The sequence below is a fragment of the Papio anubis genome, chromosome 11, assembly GCF_008728515.1.
Source record: "Papio anubis isolate 15944 chromosome 11, Panubis1.0, whole genome shotgun sequence".
NCBI classification, from domain to species: domain Eukaryota; kingdom Metazoa; phylum Chordata; class Mammalia; order Primates; family Cercopithecidae; genus Papio; species Papio anubis.
The window spans coordinates 112,318,517-112,337,480 of NC_044986.1; the positions used below are offsets into that span (position 1 = coordinate 112,318,517).

Sequence of the window (18,964 nt, forward strand, 5' to 3'; positions counted from 1 at the left end):
TAAGCCTTTCCTAGCTCATCCCGTTGAGATTGGTGTTGTCTTGTGATGTCATTGATCTTTCTGATGTCATTTGATCTTTTTGATGTCATTTGACTGATGTCATTTGATCGTTTTGATGGAAGGCAAGGGTAGTGATAAAAAGAGAGCCTATCTGGGTGGCGAGCACTCTCCTGAAACACAAATGTTGGAAACATCCAAACCTCTCTCGTGTGCTTTATCAGAGAAAGAATTGGAGCAGAACCACATTAGTCCAAATCCATTGCAAATCTTACGAAAGCAGTTTGGCGTGGCTGGGGAATGCGCTATGTGGTACTGTTAATATTAGCGACTTTTTATAAAGAATATGCTTAAAGGGTTGGGAAACATATGGGTTTTGGTGTCTGCCTTTAATTATTTGGAAAACCTAGTTTTGTTTTCAGTAAAAGAAAAAGTCCCTGAACCCATCAAAGAATTAGTTGACGAAGAACTATGACGACCAGTATGAATCCCAAATAGGACCCCATGGGAGTCCCAGTGACAAGTCCTAATGATGATCCCTCATACTTGCATGGTAGTTCATAAAGCATCTCCTCACATGATAGTGCGTCATTGGTTATAAGGGCTGGCCACCATCTTCCCAAGATTTTGTGCATGAGTTTATTGTTGTGGCTTTTGTTCTTAAGGGTATTTCAGACTTGTCTTTGGACATCCTATTGAGCAGCTGGTGGTCAACAAGGAAACCACGATCTCACTTGATATATCATCACCTTTAGACCCTGTGATCTGGTGTTTAACTTTTCATTTTAAAAAATGAAATCTTAGCCTAATGACATTTTTAAATTTTATGCAGGCTGGGCACAGTTACTCATTCCTGTAATACTAGCACTTTGGGAGGCTGAGGCGGGAGGATCAGTGGAGACGAGAGAGTAGCCTGGGCAACATAGTGAGACCCTGTCTCTACAAAAAAATAGCCAGATAGCCAGAGGTAGTGGTGTGTGTCTGTAGTCCCAGCTACTCAGGAGAGTAAGGCAGGAGGATCACCTGCACCTGGAAGGTTGAGGCTGCAGTGAGCGATGATCATGCCATTGCACTCCAGATTGGATGACAGAGCAAGACCTTGTCTCAAAAAAAAAAAAAAAAAGCAAAGCAAAGCAATGCTTTCTCGACCCTATGTATGTGCTAGTCTCACAGAAGTTGCTGCAAGTTGCTGTCTATATTTATTTAAATATCCATTTCCACCTTCTTCTGTTTATTTCATGACTGTTAGAAGTGTTTGAAGGCTTCATGTTTTAATGCAACACACATGACTGTGTGTGTGTGCGCGCGCGTGTGTGTGTGTGTGCGCGCACGCGTGTGTGTGTGCATTGTGCACATGGGCACAATGGGGTGGGAGCTCTCCAAGGCGGGAGTGACTATGCACCACCTAACCTTACAAAGAGCTTTGCTGGTAAATAGTTGAGAATGGGAAGTCAAAAGAGGTTCCCAAAGTAAGTCAAAGAGACGTATACCCCTCCCCCAAACACTAAGGCCTTGCAGCAGGAAGAATGAAACAAGGGGCTGTAGAGTGAGATCACATTGCATTTCAACTTGGCCTAATTATGGTCTGGATTGATTTAGACTGGAGCCTGCTCAAAGCAGAACCACATTAGTCCAAATCCATTGCAAATCTTAGGAAAGCAGTGGGCCTGGCTGGAGAATGTGCTATGTGATACTGTCAATATTAGCAACATTTTTAGAAAGAAGATGCTTGAAGGATTGGGAAAAAAAATAGGAGTTTTGATGTCTGCCTTTAATAATTTGGAAAGCCTTGTTTTGTTTCTAATAAAAAGTCCCTAAACCCGGCAGGGAATGCATGTTTGGAAAATGTAAGGAACGTGTCAGGGCAAGATGAGCATGCGTTATAAAAAAATCTCACCATCGCTCTTAAAAACAAAAGCAAAAGAAGGAAAACAAAGCTGCCACTTCTTATAATGTTAACACCAGAAAATGTAATTGAGTGGAATAAATAACCCAACAAGAAGTCAGTTGCAGGTAGATTTCTCCTGTGATCATTCCCTATAGTTAGTCCCACCATAGCCTCTTGACGCATGTGTAGTCAAGGGCTGGGGGGAAGTCTTGGTAAATCTGTGCTGTTCCTGTATCTCTCCCCTCAGCTCAGAGTATCAAGAAGCGCTGTTTGACCCCTGGGGAGGGGGGCAGCTAAAATGAGGGAGGGGGAGAGCATTTGGCAGGATATAGGGAGGCACTAAGCTGAGGCCCCACTGCAGAGTGTTAAATTACTTCTTCGCTATGCAGCTCTGGTTACACACGAAATCAGATTAAATATCTGGAGAATCAAGACTTTGACTCAAATACCTTCAAGTGGATGGTGGAAAAAAATCAGTAGCCTCATTTTTTAAACTACATTTTAAAACCACAAACAGTTTAGAGTTATAAATCCATGGCAATTTTAACAACTTTCCCCTCCTTTTTGGAAGTTTCTAGGTTTAAAAAAAAAAAAAAAAATCAAGTCCTGACAATATAAAACTCCCAATAGTTGTGTTATTTATAGATAGACTTTTAGGGAAGCAGATTAAAAAAAAAGTTGCAGGATAAACACTTACCTACTTTGGAGACATTTGAACCACATTTTTTTTTTTTTTAAAGAAAAAAAGCAGGGAAGAAAATTGCAGAGAGTTTGATACTCAAATAGTTGGCCATTGTGCTCTGAAATGCTTACAATGAGGAATATATAGTCCACGGGGTCATTTCCCGGTGATCTGAACACAGCGAGGGAGAAGCAGGCGAGTGAGGGAGTATGCGTGCTTATGCTCATGTCACATGCACACACACACGGACGCACACACGTACACACGCGTGCACACATGCACACTCAGCACACAGCAGTTGGGGAAGAGAGGCCAGAATCACTCTCATGATTTGGATTTTCCCGCCTGCTGGGCACTCAGCCCTGGACTGCCCTGCGCAAAAGCTTTCTGTGTGGATGATGGATATTCCTGAGAAGAGCCTTCTGAACTTCCTTGTCAGAGCAGCGCCTCGAGTCTTTGTGCAGGTTCTGCGTTAATTTGGGATAGAAAGCCAGAGCTGAGCTTGGCCTGGAAGTGCCCACTGTGCCACTGGCGACAGATGCACAGTTGGTCCCACAGCTTTTTCTGGTCTCTGGAAGTGACTTCTTGCATTTGATGCCTGGCCTCTGCAGCGCGGGGCAGCCGCTGACTCTGATTTGATCATTGTTCAGCCCTGATACAACTCACGCACAGAAAGCCTGATTCTAATCTTGAAATCACCCCCAGATCCTTAGCCTTTCACCAGGATCACTGTCACCATGAAAGTCTGTCAACTGAATTCACCGTCCTTGTACCCACAACAATTAGATTTCCAGGGCCCAAAATATACAAAACAGGTGTTTTTTTAGTAGCCTTGTCAATGACTTGGATTATATGTTCAATTTCTACTATACTTTTTTTTTTTTTTTGTAATAAACAGTCTCTATCTGTCGCCCAGGCTGGAGTGCAGTGGCATGATCTCAGTTCACTGCAACCTCCGCCTCCAGGGTTCAAGCGATTCTTCTGCCTCAGCCTCCCATAGCTGGGATTACAGGTGCTCACCACCACGCCCAGCTAATTTTTCTACTTTTAGTAGAGACAGGGTTTCACCACGTTGGCCAGGCTGATCTCAAACTCCTGATCTCAAAAGATCTGCCCACCTCGGCCTCCCAAAGTGCTAGGATTACAGACATGAGCCACCATGCCCGGCCATTCTACTAAAACTTTTAAACCAAGCAATTGAATGTCTTTTACGCACAGCCTATTCCTGTAGCATCTGGCCAGAGTAGATTACTACCCTTACTTGGTTTCTCAATCATTTATATATGCACTTTTCTGAGATTTGCCATGTAGATACCACTCCTCTTGTGAAAATTCATTTGAAGGAAACTTTAAACTTCGGTATTTGAGCGGGAGTATTTGACGCAGTGTCAAGAGCACGGGATTTGGAGTTGGAGAGACCCGAGAACTCACGGTGATGCTGCTCCTCACTGGCTGGGTGACCTTGCCTGGTGCAGAGGAGCAGGCAGGAAATATTTGTTCAATTAACGAATGAATGAAATTCAGGTTTTATCATGAAAGCCAAAATGGCAATTATGTTTACTTCACAGAAATTTACTTTGGAAAAAACTTTGGAAGTGCAACTATTCTACATAAGAGACATTGTTAGAGAAATGAAATTTCATTTCTGGAAATCTTATTTAGGCAAAGTGCTTAATGTGAATATTTCTAGCATAGGCGTTGACCTGTACCAAAGTGCATGCATGCATTGGTATGTGCGTATGAGCGCGCGCGTGTGTGTGTGTGTTCTAGAAAACAGACCCGCCCCACTCTGATTTATGCTCACTCCAAATGCCATGTCACATATGCAGGAGCTCACGGGCAAGCTGCCAGTTGAATATCCCCTGGATCCAGGGGAGGAACCACCCATTGTTCGGAGAAGAATAGGAACAGCTTTCAAGCTGGATGAACAGAAAATCCTGCCCAAAGGAGAGGTGCGTCCGTCCTTTCTGTTGTTGGATTCTCTCACGTTATCCTTCCTTTTCCCCTTGGTGAGGCCTCCCAGGTTTTCCGTAACAATTTCTTCATTTCCGCCCAATGCCAGTATTTTCGCTCATACGTTTTCTTGAGTGAGCTGGCTGGTCGGTATGTGCTTCCCCTCGCTAGGAGTAGTTTGCTTGCATTCGCAGGCATCTGGGTGTCTGTCGAAGTTGCTTGTCTGACCTTGTGGGCCTAGTGCAAGCAGCCACGTTGAGCTTGGGGAGAACATTCCAGTAGCATTCATGTGTATTTGGCTTTGTAATGGCCTCTCAGCCCTCAGTGACTCAGAGCCAAGCTTGATGCCTGATCTGTGGAAGAAAAGCTGCCGAGAGAAGGAAAACTTAGGCCATGGCATCAGGTGCAAGGGTAGGTTGACTGGGGAGAGATCAGTAGGGTCCACTGCCCCGTGGTCGTAGCCTCCCCTGGCTACTCACGTCCCTCCAAGAATGTGTGCAGGATGCTTGGGCGGCCCTGGCCTTGTTTGTCTGTGTTTGGAGAAGCTACGTCCATCCTTTGGACTGAACACAGGCGAAGTTGGGGCTGGAGACTTCAGATTTGGGGAGAAAACAAACAAACAAAAAAACAGTAAATGATGAGTTGATGGGTGCTGACAAGTTGATGGGTGCAGCACAGCAACATGGCACAAGTATGCATATGTAACAAACGTGCACGTTATGCACATGTACCCTAGAACTTAAAGTATAATAATAATAAAAAATATATATATATATATAGTATTTTAAGAGAAAATAAAACATGTCACAGAAAAAAAAAAAAAAGACTTGAATCTCCGGCTGGTTAATGAGAATCCAGCCTCAGGCCAAGAGAAAGTAAAGGCCAGGTATACCCTCAGGCCCTGGGCCCCTGCCCAGGAAATGCTTTCCCAGATTTCTTCTGAACGAAGTTACTAATTAACATGCTCTTGAACAGAGGCCTTAAAAGGTCAGGACTTAAAGCCAGAGGAAAGAGGAATGCTGTATATTTTTAGTCTTTTGAGAAAGTGATTGGGAGAAACGGACACCTGGGGTAGGTAGGATTAGGGTGAGGGTGAAATCAGAGAGGGACCCAAGTGCTTGTGGCCCCATCTAAGTGTTAGAGGAATCTCCTGAGATCTGCAGTGGCAGGTCCCTGGGACACTGGTAGACACACCAGTCTGCTTCAATGAAAACTAAAGGTCTTGTAGCCGGGCGTGGTGGCTCACGCCTTTTGCTGCAAAATTCCAGCACTTTGGGAGGCCAGGGTGGGCAGATCACTTGAGGTCAGGAGTTCGAGACCAGCCTGGCCAACATGGTGCAAACCCCATCTCTACCAAAAAAATACAAACATTAGCCAGGCTTGGTGGTGTGTGCCTGTAGTCCCAGCTACTCAGAGGCTTAGGCAAGAATCGCTTGAACCCAGGAGATGGAGGTCGCAGTGAGCCAAGGTTGCACCACTGTACTCCAGCCTGGGTGACAGACTGAGACCCTGTCTCAAAAACAAACAAAAACAACAAAAAATTAAAGCTCAGCTAGGCAGTTCCTGGTCTGTAAAATGGAGCTCGTAGCCCTTACTTCTTTGGGTGTCCCTAGGATTGAATGAGCCAGTGTATGTAAAACACGCCGCTCAGGATTTGGCACTTGTGATGCTCAGCAAACAGTTGCTTGTAGGGGAGATGAAATCTCAAAGGAGGGGTGCTGCGGGAACTGCGGGGGACGGAGGATGGGATTGAGGTCAGGCATTTCCAAATCCTGCTGGTCATCAGAGCCGCCCTAGGGAGGAACTTCAGCTCCCCCTGTTGCTGGGCAGATACTTGGCCCTTAAGCTTTAAAAAGGGACCCCGCTTTTAGGTAGTTCCCCCAACACTCTCCTTGGTCTTCCCAGAGTCCCACCACACCTTCCACGCTTCTCAGTACCGCGTGACTTTAGCTCCCTGAGAATGCCCTAGCCATGTGCTTCCTTGCCTGTCCCCACACATGATCTTTCCTAAGTTCGTAAAAGGAACCAGCACAGGAGCAGCTGGCGTTCTGCAAGGTTCCTCTGAGAAGCATGAGACGGTCACCTGGTCTCTGCTGTGGCTCCTGGAAATGCACTTTGCTTCCCTGTTCATGTAACAGGCAGACATTTGCATGGACAGGGCATTCAGCCTTGGACTTGTCTTAGTTTAAATAGTGAGAATTTGTCCTGGGCTCCCCCACAAAACTCTGAATCAGTGTCTGGCGCCAGGGCCATTGTAACAGCTCAGGAACACCTGCCCCGGGGAGCCCAAACTCACAGAACAATCTTTGTCCCTTGGTGACTCCCCTATTTCAAGACCCCAGGCGGGAGTCCATGTCGATATTCTTCTCCCTCTGAGAGAACAGTGCAGCCAGCCTTGGCAGGATTCAGGAGTTTATTAACTCCAAAATAGTTCCCTTTAACCTTCACCTTTTCCTCTCGCTGTTTGTTCCCACTCCCTTTAGGCTTAAAGTGCTCAAAAGTCAATGAGATCAGGCAAAGAACTTCTCCTTGATGGCAGTCTCCAGCATGGTGCATTGTGCCAGGAGGCAAGGATATTTTACTGAGCCACCAAACAGGAAGATCTGTTGATTCTAGCCAACAGTTGATCTCCTCCTATTTGGCTAGATCAGTTCCCATCAAATGTCAGCGTGTCTGTGAATTTCCTAGGGCAAGATGTGTGCTCTCTCCCTGGCCTTGAGAAGCTGCCGAGGCATTTGTCCTGGGTTTACTAGCTGTGGGGTTAGGCAAACATTCTACCTCTCCTGCAGGCTCCCAAGTATGCCCACCTTGCAGGACCCTGTCAGTGAGACAGCTCACTGCTCAAAATCTCAACCAACAAGGTGCTGTGTAGAGCTAGCTGTCATCCAGAGGGGTTTTACTAGGGAAGAGAGGAAATCGAAAAATGAACAATCTGACACTTTGCGGGGGATTCTACATTCACCCCCCAAATCCTCACGCACACATGCACGAGCTGCCTTGCCCCATCCCTCAGCAGCTGGTGTACATGCATCTGCAGAGGAGAGGCTTGGTCAGCACAGAGGACAACAGCAAACATGCTGTCTAGGTGTCATCCGCTAGGTCCACCAGGCATTTTTGACAGCCACAGCTTCATTCTTCCCAGTCCCCAAACTCTGAGGAGAATCTCATCCATCTGTACTTCTTGGCAAAAGGAAGGATGGAGGTGGGAGGGAGCTACAATAAAAAGAGGGGAAGGACATGAATGAGCTGGGCGGGGGTGGGGGTGGGTGGGAGGGGGACTGCCACCACCACCACCCACTGTCCATCCATGCCCCTTGAAGGGCCCAGGTGTAGCCCAGCAGAGTATCCATGAATAGGCAGATGGGGAAGGGACAGTCAGAGCTTGCAAAATGAGCTCCCAAGGCAGGGCGTGGTGGCTCACACCTGTAATCCCAGCACTTTGGGAGGCCAAGGCGGAAGGATAGCCTGAAGTCAGGAGTTTGAGACCAGCCTGGCCAACATGGTGAAACCCCATCTCTACTAAAAATACAAAAATTAGCTGGGTATGGTGGCAGGTGCCTATAATCTCATCCGCTTGGGAGGCTGAGGCAGGAGAATCATTTGAACCTGGGAGGCGGAGGTTACAGTGAGCAGAGATTGCACCACTGCACTCCAGCCTGGGTGACAGAGCAAGATCCATCTAAAAAAAAAAGAGCTCCCGAAAGACACGCAGGTGAGTGGGGATACGGGGAAAGACAAGATGTGTGAGTCAGAGGCCCGTGCATTGGCTTCATGTGTGTGAGTTCCTTGGTAGCAAGTCCACAGAGAAGAATGGCATAAAGAAACTAAAACTCATGCTGCATCCTACATCCAAAATGGAAAGGAAGTGGCAACCAAATGGGCTGTGACTCTCCACAAAGGCTTTGGTTTGTCTTAATGAACCTTGCTGGAGACAGTCAAACACAGCCAAGCGATCCCTAGACCTGCCGTGTGGGAATTCTGTTCTCAGTGATGGTGACAGTGTTCAAACCAACACTTATCTCCGGAAAGTAACAGGAGCAAGGGTTACAACAGTGGGTGTGTCTGGGGACTTCAGTGGATGAAGATTTTAGGAGTGGAGCTACTTTTAAGAGTGTCTCCCAAGGAACTGAGCTTGCCTTGGGGAGGGGACAGGGACCTTGGGGAGGGAAGGATGAGTGTCTCCCTGCTCAGCATCCCCAGTAACACAAACCGGCGCTTTCCCTCCCACAGGAAGCTGAGCTGGAACGCCTGGAACGAGAGTTTGCCATTCAGTCCCAGATTACAGAGGCTGCCCGCCGCCTAGCCAGTGATCCCAACGTCAGCAAAAAACTGAAGAAACAAAGGAAAACCTCGTATCTGAATGCACTGAAGAAACTGCAAGAGATTGAAAATGCGATCAATGAGAACCGCATCAAGTCTGGAAAGAAACCCACCCAGAGGGCTTCGCTGATCATAGACGGTCAGTGCCAACTGGGCTGTCCCCACCCCACTCCCACGCCCGGGCCCCGGGAACCAGACGCCAGGTCCCACGAGTGGCCCCTGCATGACCTGAGCAGCCACCTAACTGCCCACTGCCTTCATTTGTCCATCCATAAAATGAAGCGAGTAAGGCCTGATCCCACTTGAGAGAAACCAAGTGGATGCAGACACAGAGGAAGGGATTGTATATGAATCAAACTGTTGGTGTCACTGTTGGCTTCCTCCCTGGGAGAACCTGCAGCCAGGAGCTAGCATTCTTCTCAGCCCTCACTGTGAACTGAGCTGAGTTGACTAGGCTAGCCCAGGCTCTGACACTCAGGGACCTGAGCGCCTCTACTCAATCTGGAAGGACAGGTAGGGCTGGGGTGCACAGCAGCAGTGATCCCTCTCTTCGAGCAGCCTCTGCCAACCCGCTGGCCCCTGTACTTCCAGGGGCCTCCTATCCCAAGAGCTGAGGCTTGGGGAGACTGGACCATCTGATTGTCTGGAACCCTGAGCTCCAGTCAGGGGTAGGGAATTTGGGTGATGACCTTTGATAAACTGTAGAAGGAAATCCCCCAGTATCCACCCACAAAGCATCAAATCCCCTAAACTGTTAGAATCCTTCTTGTCTAAGTCAGTGAATTATTGAAAATATAAATCAAGCTTTCCTCCAAGTGTATGCATATTTAAACTACCTTTGCTCTAGAAAGACAGAAAGTTGAATAGTGGTTACCATGGGGATGAGGGCACAGGCGAATGAGGAGTTAATGCTTAATGGATACAGAGTTTCAGTCTGGAAAAATGAAAATATTATTCAAACAGAAGATGGATGGTGGTGATGGTTGCACAACAGTGTGAATGTAGTTAATGTCAATGAACTGTGCACTTAAAAATAGTTGGCTGGGTGCGGTGGCTCAAGCCTGTAATCCCAGCACTTTGGGAGGCCGAGATGGGTGGATCACAAGGTCACGAGATCGAGACCATCCTGGCTAACATGGTGAAACCCCGTCTCTACTAAAAAATACAAAAAAACTAACCGGGCGAGGTGGCGGGCGCCTGTAGTCCCAGCTACTCGGGAGGCTGAGGCAGGAGGATGGCGTAAACCCGGGAGGCGGAGCTTGCAGTGAGCTGAGATCCGGCCACTGCACTCCAGCCTGGGCGACAGAGACTCCGTCTCAAAAAAAAAAAAAAAAAAAAAAAAAATAGTTAAGCTGGGGCTGGGCGCAGTGGCTCACACACCTGTAATCCCAACACTTCAGGAGGTCAAGGCGGGCGGATCACCTGAGGTCGGGAGTTCAAGACCAGCCTGACAAACATGGAGAAACCCTGTCTCTACTAAAAATACAAAAATTAGCCAGGTGTGGTGGTGCATACCTGTAATCCCAGCTACTCAGGAGGCCGAGGAAGGAAAATCACGTGAACACGGGGGGCGGAGGTTGCAGTGAGCTGAAATGGTGCTCATGCCATTGCACTCCAGCCTTGGCAGCAAGAGCAATACTCTGTCTCAAAAAAAAAAAAAAAGAAAGAAAAACAGTTAATCTGGGCATGTTGGCATGCACCTGTAGTCCCAGCTACTCAGGAGCCTGAGGCAGAAGGATCGCTTGAGCCGGAAGTTTGAGACTGTAGTCTGCTATGATTATGCCTATGAGTAACCATGCATTCCAGCCTGGGCAATATAGTAAGACTCCATCTCTGAAAAAAAAAAAAAGTTAACATGGTAAATGTGATGTTATATATATTTCACTACAATTACATAGATGGATATAGACAGATACAGATTTGCAGCCTAAACTCGTGGGCATCTTAGGGTAGCAATGATGTGCTGAAGATTCCAAGATGCTGAAGTCAGAGCTCCTGGTTGCTCAGAGTCCATCATGCAACAAGAATAAAGTGAATTCCTAGTTAAAAAGAGAAGTTTTAGAAACTCCTTTGCTCTAGGAAATTTGGAATAACCATCTTTCCCTATCTCATCCTGTTGTCCTTGGCCAAGACCACACAACTTTTCCCCCGCCACCTAGTAAAGCTCCCTCAGCCTCTTTCTGATGCTCCATTTGAGATCCTCTACGCCCTCCAAGGCAGTTAGGGGTTCCCAACAGAAAGATGTTTCCTACAGAAACATCCAAGGGCGCACTTGAACTAGAGGAGTGATTAACGTTCTTGCTAGTTCCTTAGCATATTATTTTAAGAGGTAAAACACCAAACTTGGAACCTGAAGACTTAGGACCTTTGCTTGTGTTGCCAGAGAGCAAAACCACCTCAGACAAACCGCTCTTCCCTTCCTACCCCTCAGTTTCCCCAGCAGTGAAACAGGGAGGATTATTTTACTCTCTCCCTTTTGGGCGTGTTCTCCTGGTTAATTGAATGGCATCTATAAAAATAAGCTTTGGAGAGATGGAGCCTGTATTTAGCACGCTTGTTTTCTCTACTAATGACTTACAAAGTTTATTGAGAAGCCGTTTATTGCCACAGAAGCAAAGCAAAGTGCCTACCCTAGTTTCACATTTGTAGAATAAAAAGCAGTTTGCGTCCTTTGGTTTCGCTGGTACATGCCCTGGGTTTGTGCAGGGACAATGATGTGGTTTAATCAGGCTGGGGCAGCCTTTATATTCGATATGAAGCCACTCTGCATTGCAGTATTCTATGAAACCAGGGCACAAACAAAGGCTAGGGCACATGGCAGTGTCGGGGTGGGGAGCTGAGCCAATGACCCGCCACAGGGACTGTCAAACACCCAGCAGCATTTGTATTGTATCTGGTGGGTTCTTTCTGGTTAGGAAGAGAAAGGTATGAGGTGGCGGTAGACACACTGTTTTTACAGATAGGGCTTTGTTGAAGGAATGTGCTGAACTCATAGGCTATTGCTTTTTGTCTTCTCAGATGGAAACATTGCCAGTGAAGACAGCTCCCTCTCAGATGCCCTTGTTCTTGAGGATGGTAGGTTTATGCATTTCCTGCTTACGAACCTGGAGCTCAGAGTAAACAGAGATGAATTTGTATGTAGTCTGGGGATTGCCTTGTGTAAAGGCAAGAGCCAGGCCAAAAGACAGCTGGGCTCCCTGCAAGCTCTCTCATTTCCCAGTATTCACCTATTTGGTTGGGAGTGGGTAGGTGCTGCATAAACCCATGTGTACTAGAGCTTTTCATCAGTGGTGCTTTACTTTTTTAGAAACCAAAAACTTTTTTTTTTTTTAAGGCAGGGTCTCACACTATTGCCCAGGCTGGAGTGCAATGGCATGATCTCGGCTCACTACAACCTCTGCCTCCTAGGCTCAAGTGACTCTTCTACCTCAGCCTCCCTAGGAGCTGGGACTACAGTGTGCCGCCACAGCTGGCTAATGTTTGTATTTTTTTTGTAGAGACTGGGTTTGCCATGTTGCTCCTGGGTTCAAATGACCCACCCACCTCGGCCTCCCAAAGTGCTAGGAGGATTATAGGCAGGAGCTACCATGCCCAGTCCAAAACTACATTGTTAACTAGACAGAGAATCTACACACTAGGTATAGCTTCCTTTTGAGTATTCAGAGTATCTAGAGGAAAAAGGTAGAAATTGATTTAGATCACAAGTCAAAGATTGAAACTCACTAGGAGAGTCTAAAGATCGTGAGAAGAAATGGAACAAACCTACTGTTGCTTCCCAAGGCAGTAGTGAAAGCAAGAGGGGAGGTATCCTGGTAGACACACGCTCAGGCTGGAAAACTGTCTTATTATTTCCCATTGAACTGTTAAAACCTGGTAGTTAGCAGGATATTTTCTTGGGAAATTCTTAAAAAAACAGAACTCGTCCCTCCCCCAACCCCCACCACCATCATACGTAGGGGAAGTAAGAATACCAAACCCAGAACCATGTGAGAATACTCCAGTGGATGTTTAACCATCACACTGGGAGGCGGGTGCATTAATTATATGGAAATATATTAAGTGGCAGTTAATTTTTTTGTCCTGTAGGGAAACCTCAGGCAGGCAGTGATAAGTGGCTGTTCAGATGGGAAACATAAAAGGTCCACACTAGTCATAGTAATAATGATAATTGCAATAATAATAATGATTGCTCTTGATGTGGGGAAAGTCTGGCGGGTTATTTACCCAGTCACCTTGGCTGTGCTATTAGAAATCAGACTGGAATATATTTGTCTGCTTCATTACACATGGGGGAGGCCATTGGGCTACAAGGAAACGGGGGGCTTGAGCACTAGAGATCCCAGCCCTTTGGTTGGCCTCTGAGTACCCCAGTCTCTCCTGGAAACAGAACAAGAAAAATTGAGAGAGATTCCTTGGTAATAGAGGGGTGCCTGGAGCAATAGGTAATGTCAGTGGGTAATTTTGAGTGGGTAATGTCAGTGGGTAATTTTTGTGATTCCGGCTGCTTCCCCGTGTTCCGGATGCAGACCCTGGACTTCCTCACAGGTGTCAGCACATCGTTTTGCATGCCATGGTCCCACTGCAGGCTGTCTTTCTAGGGACTCTTCCTTCACTGATTTGAGGGCAAAGGAGGAGTGGGTACATACTGGGTGTCCATGGCTGGGGGACTGAGAATTAGGCTGTGAAACGAGTGGCTGGAAATGGATTTAGGGGCAAGTGAATGGTAGTTGGTTATTTGTAAGGTTTGCTTCTGTGCTTTTTTCCCCCTCCACCTCCCGTCTCTGCCTTCCCCATGAAGCCTGAATCGTTCCCTCCTCTCTCTTCTCAATGCTGACCTGCCCCAGCCTGAAGTCTTCATTCATCCCCCTCTTCAGTCTCTAGTTTTAGAACGCTGCCAGGTGAATAGTTCTAAAACAGGATTTTTCACCTTGATGCATCCGTGCTTAAGATGTTGCCAAGTTTTCCTGTGACTTTTCAAAATCTCAGCTCCTTAGCTCAGAATTCCAGGCCCCCATCAGTCAGGCTCTTGGCTCACATGTGCACACAGAAGGTGGCTGTGCTGACCAGAGCTCCTCCCTCACTCCGCCTGCCCCACCTCACCAGCCCCTGCCCGGCCAGATGTGCCTGCAGCTGGTACCCTGCCCTCAGGGCCTCCACACTTTGGTTCAAGCCCTTCCTTCCTTCTCCTCTTTGCCTGCCCAAGTCCCTTCAAGACCAGCCTCTCCCACAGCACCTCCTAGACTCACTGAATTTGCTTTTTCTGAAAGTCCCCTAGCACACTGACATGTTAGATCATTCCTATCCTGGAGGCAGGGAATCATTTATTAATACATAATCTTTGTAGCTCATCTCCTTAAAGAAGTTAAGGCAGTTTCAAACTTAAAATATACAGAATGAAAAGAGAGTAAACACAGCTCTGGGGAAAAAAAGCAAAGAGTAGACACCCGATCCACCCAGCAGGTATTTACAATGGACATATAGACCCTCATTCATTTTTTTTTTTCTCCAACCAATGTTTATCAAGCAGCTACTATGTGTTAGCTGAGGATCTAGCAGCAAATGAAACAGACAAAACTCTCCGGGAACTCAGACCCTCCCAAAGTGAATTAGATGCTTAGCGTCTGTTGAAAGACAACACTAGAGCAGTAACTACATTTTGCTGTTTGGCGTGAAGCAGTCATTTGTTGGTGGTATTTAATGACGGTCAGACTTCACTCCATTCATGTCTCATCCAAAGCGACGCGTCTCTTCCCATGCAGTCCCGCCTGCAGTGGAGGTTTAGCTTGCCCTGGTTTGGTTTGACTCGTCTTGACTTGTCTTGGCAACCGGGGAAGAGTCTCAGGGTTTCTCATTACAGGGGTGAAGGTGTGGGTTTGGCTGTATGGCTCCAAGGTGCGGGTGGATGGGGGTGGGGGCTCTGGCTCAGCCTGTGGGAAGGATGGCCGGGGCTCAGTTCCTCTTTTCCTGTCTTTGTGCAGAAGACTGTCAGGTTACCAGCACAATATCCCCCCTACATTCTCCTCACAAGGGACTCCCTCCTCGGCCACCGTCGCACAACAGGCCTCCTCCTCCCCAGTCCCTGGAGGGACTCCGACAGACGCACTGTCACCGCAGCGACTATGACAGGTCTCCCATCAAGCCCAAAATGTGGAGTGAGTCTTCTTTAGATGAACCCTATGAGAAGGTCAAGAAGCGCTCCTCTCACAGCCATTCCAGGTGAGCTGCGTCGTGAACGACACCAAATGAGGCCACCGTCCACGCTCTGGAACAATCAAAGGGCTGTCCCAAGTAGCATCCACGATGACAAACCCCACGTCAACCTAGTTCCTCCCCCTGGGGTTTGCCTTTCACGGGGCTGTGCTCACAGCGCCCTCTGCTGCCGACCCTGTTGAGGTACATTTTTGTGACTCAGAAATTGGGGCTTTGGCCCACAATCCACGTGATGACAGATGGTTTGAATGCTGTTAAATTCCAGAGGAATTAATTAGGAAATCTCAGGCAGCGCTATTCTGAAATGGCAAGTGAAAGTCCACTCGGAGCAATTGCAGTGGTTCAGAACTCCACCCCCTCATCCAGCAGAATTCTCCAGCCAAGCAGCTGAAATCCAAGCTGTGTATTATCAGCTCATTACCGGCCTGACCTTGTAGGGAGGTTTTTTTTTGGAAGGCATTTGGGTCTGCTGCTCTGTTTTTCTCATTTCCTTTAATCGCCCTACCAAGCTCCAAGGGGTGCCAGGACAGGTAAATATTTGTTTCCTGGAAAACAAAAACTGTAAGGGCAGGACCGTCACACTGCCTGCTACAGAGAAGGCTGACCAGGATCTTTGTCTCGTATTGCCTAGGTAGGGAGTGGGGAGGGTGTTCAGGGACCAGGACTCTACCCACTGCTGGGGAAAGCCTGAGAACCACAGTAGAGGTCTGACCAAGCAAGGTGGGAGTCACGGGCGAGCTTCCCCACATGCTGGGATCGATGTCCTGAACTAGCCAGCCCCCTAGGAAAGGTGCTGTCTGTCTGGCGGTGACTACATGGCCTCCTTGGCTTTGCAGCAGCCACAAGCGCTTCCCCAGCACGGGAAGCTGTGCGGAAGCAGGCGGAGGAAGCAACTCCTTGCAGAACAGCCCCATCCGCGGCCTCCCGCACTGGAACTCCCAGTCCAGCATGCCGTCCACGCCAGACCTGCGGGTCCGGAGTCCCCACTACGTCCATTCCACGAGGTGAGTCTGCCCGGCCTTTGGGCCACCTCCCTGCTCAGACCAGGCCTTCCTTTTTAAAATTGGGCATTGCCAGCCCCAAGCTGGCCCAAATAATGGAGGAGCTGAAATCAGACCTGAACCCAGGAGGATAAATGAAGCAGAATAAAAAAACCAAGCTGGCGGCAGTCAACCCCCATTAGCCAAGAGACCCATGCAGAGGGCACTTGGAGCCAGCCAGAGAATCCCTGGGCTCCTGGAGACAGGGAGCATGAAAAGTTTCCTCATCAAAGCAGAGGCAGCAGAGGCTGGCTGGGTTAGCATGGGAAGAGCTCTTACGTCTTTCTACTGAGGCCTAAATTTATACTGGACTTCCTTTAGTGCCTCAAAATGTAAATTCATAAAGAGCAAAAGAGCCAGGCAAAAATGAGGCTTCAGTGAATCACACCTTCTTTTTTGTTTGTTTGTTGTTTTTTTTTTTTTTTTTTCTTGAAATGGAGTCACGCTGTCACCCCGGCTGGAGTGCAGTGGTGCGATCTCGGCTCACTGCAACCTCTGCCTCCCGGATTCAAGCGATTCTCCTGCCTCAGCCTCCTGAGTAGATGGAATTATAGGCACCTACCACCACGCCTGGCTAATTTTTGTATTTTTTAGTAGAGATGGGGTTTCACCGCGTTGGCCAGGCTGGCCTCGAACTCCTGATCTCAGGTGAGCCACCACTCCTAGCCACACCTTCTTTTTCTAAAAAGAAGCAAACCAGATCACAAAGGGCCACGCGATGGAGACTTTCAACCCCCTTCTGAGTGGCAGTTGGAAGTGGGACTCACCTCTTCCTGTGCTTGGCCAGTGGGGCCCCTGTGAATTTCACATGCAGTCCCAGCATCAAGCAACATCATCTGCCATGTGATAGTGTTTCGCAAACGTACTTCCCTAAGCCCTGAGTGGACTCACACGAGCAGAATGAATTATAGATAAAGTAGTGGTGTGGTGAGTATTTGCATCATTCTTTAATTATCTCATTTGCCACCAACCTTCTATTTCCCAGTTTTCACAGGAAAGGGGAGTCTATTTATATGGATTATGTGATAGTATTTGGTTAAATTATATGAAGGGCCTCTGTAGGACTGCTTTTTGATCTGATCTGTAAATATGGACATTTCATCTGGTTTGTGTTTTGTCTTTTTTTTTTTTTTCCCAAGAGAGACAGGGTCTTGCCCTGTTGCCCAGGCTGGAATGCAGTGGTTTGATCACAGCTTACTGCATCCTCAAGTGATCCTACCTCCTCAGCCTCCTGACTAGCTGGGACCATGGGTGTACAACACTACACCCAGCTAATTTTCTAATTTTTTTGTTAAGAGATGAGGTCTTACTATGTTGCAGAGCGTGGTCTCAAATTCCCAGGCTCAAGCAATTCTTCAGCCTCCTGAAGCACTGGGATTACAGGCGTGGACCACCGTGCCCAGCCCTATCTGGTTTAACCATAATACTAGAGTAATGATTCTGTGGTTCTCTTTGTGTCTATAGAATCATTTTACACTTAAAAAAAAAAAAAAAAAAAAACCTCAAAAATCGAAACCCTTCTGTGAGTCCTAGCTTCAGTCCCGCTTCCCGCTGGGAATCAAGGTGGAGACGCCAGGTTCGCCTCCCGCCACAACCGGCAGTTTCATTCGCTGGAAACAACAGGCAGTTCCCGGATCCCCGGGGCAGCCCTGCTGAGTGAGAGTCTGGCTTGCTGGGCTGGGGCCTGAGCCTGCGTGGAGGCCCTCAGTGCCCTCCTCAGGTCCCCCTCCTCCCCAGAGCACCCCTCCTTGGGCCCACCCCCCACCCCCAGACCAACCCGGGCCGTCTCCTGGCAGGTCGGTGGACATCAGCCCCACGCGACTGCACAGCCTTGCACTGCACTTTAGGCACCGGAGCTCCAGCCTGGAGTCTCAGGGCAAGCTCCTGGGCTCGGAGAACGACACCGGGAGCCCCGACTTCTACACCCCGCGGACTCGTAGCAGCAATGGCTCGGACCCCATGGACGACTGCTCGTCGTGCACCAGCCACTCGAGCTCGGAGCACTACTACCCGGCGCAGATGAACGCCAACTACTCCACGCTGGCCGAGGACTCGCCGTCCAAGGCGCGCCAGCGGCAGAGGCAGCGACAGCGGGCGGCGGGCGCACTGGGCTCGGCCAGCTCGGGCAGCATGCCCAACCTGGCGGCACGCGGGGGCGCGGGGGGCGCAGGGGGCGCCGGGGGCGGTGTGTACCTGCACAGCCAGAGCCAGCCCAGCTCGCAGTACCGCATCAAGGAGTACCCGCTGTACATCGAGGGCGGCGCCACGCCCGTGGTGGTGCGCAGCCTGGAGAGCGACCAGGAGGGCCACTACAGCGTCAAGGCTCAGTTCAAGACCTCCAACTCCTACACGGCGGGCGGCCTGTTCAAGGAGAGCTGGCGCGGTGGCGGCGGCGGCGACGAGGGCGACACGGGCCGCCTGACGCCGTCGCGATCGCAGATCCTGCGGACTCCGTCGCTGGGCCGCGAGGGTGCCCACGACAAGGGCGCGGGCCGTGCTGCCGTCTCAGACGAGCTGCGCCAGTGGTACCAGCGTTCCACCGCCTCGCACAAGGAGCACAGCCGCCTGTCGCACACCAGCTCCACCTCCTCAGACAGCGGCTCGCAATACAGCACCTCCTCCCAGAGCACCTTCGTGGCGCACAGCAGGGTCACCAGGATGCCCCAGATGTGCAAGGCCACGTCAGGTGAGAAGGGGCGGCCGGGCGCACGTGGGAAGGCCTGGGGGCGAACTGCTCGCTGGTGTCAAGGGCTGCTGCCGGGAGGTACCCTTAGAATTGGGTGCAGTGAGGAGCGGGAGTCATTAATTCTGGGAACTCTGCTGTCAGATGCAGGAGACTTGAGGTCTTTCAGGCCTTTGTTGACCCCCCCACCC

General features: G+C 49.0%; 1 protein-coding gene across 13 annotated transcripts in view; it reads left to right on the top strand.

Annotated features, from left to right (window-relative positions):
• The window catches only part of FRMD4A (FERM domain containing 4A), a 693,308-nt gene that overhangs the window by 661,715 nt on the left and 12,629 nt on the right, over nt 1–18,964 (top strand). For 12 of the 13 annotated variants that reach the window (XM_003903401.5, XM_009214008.4, XM_009214010.3 and 9 more), the window contains 6 exons: nt 4,397–4,519; nt 8,751–8,979; nt 11,859–11,915; nt 14,819–15,056; nt 15,887–16,054; nt 17,887–18,776. In XM_003903401.5, coding sequence (XP_003903450.1) covers nt 4,397–4,519; nt 8,751–8,979; nt 11,859–11,915; nt 14,819–15,056; nt 15,887–16,054; nt 17,887–18,776 — 1,705 coding nt within the window. The remainder of the gene's footprint in view (nt 1–4,396; nt 4,520–8,750; nt 8,980–11,858; nt 11,916–14,818; nt 15,057–15,886; nt 16,055–17,886; nt 18,777–18,964) is intronic. The other variant, XM_009214009.4, reaches the window with a different exon arrangement.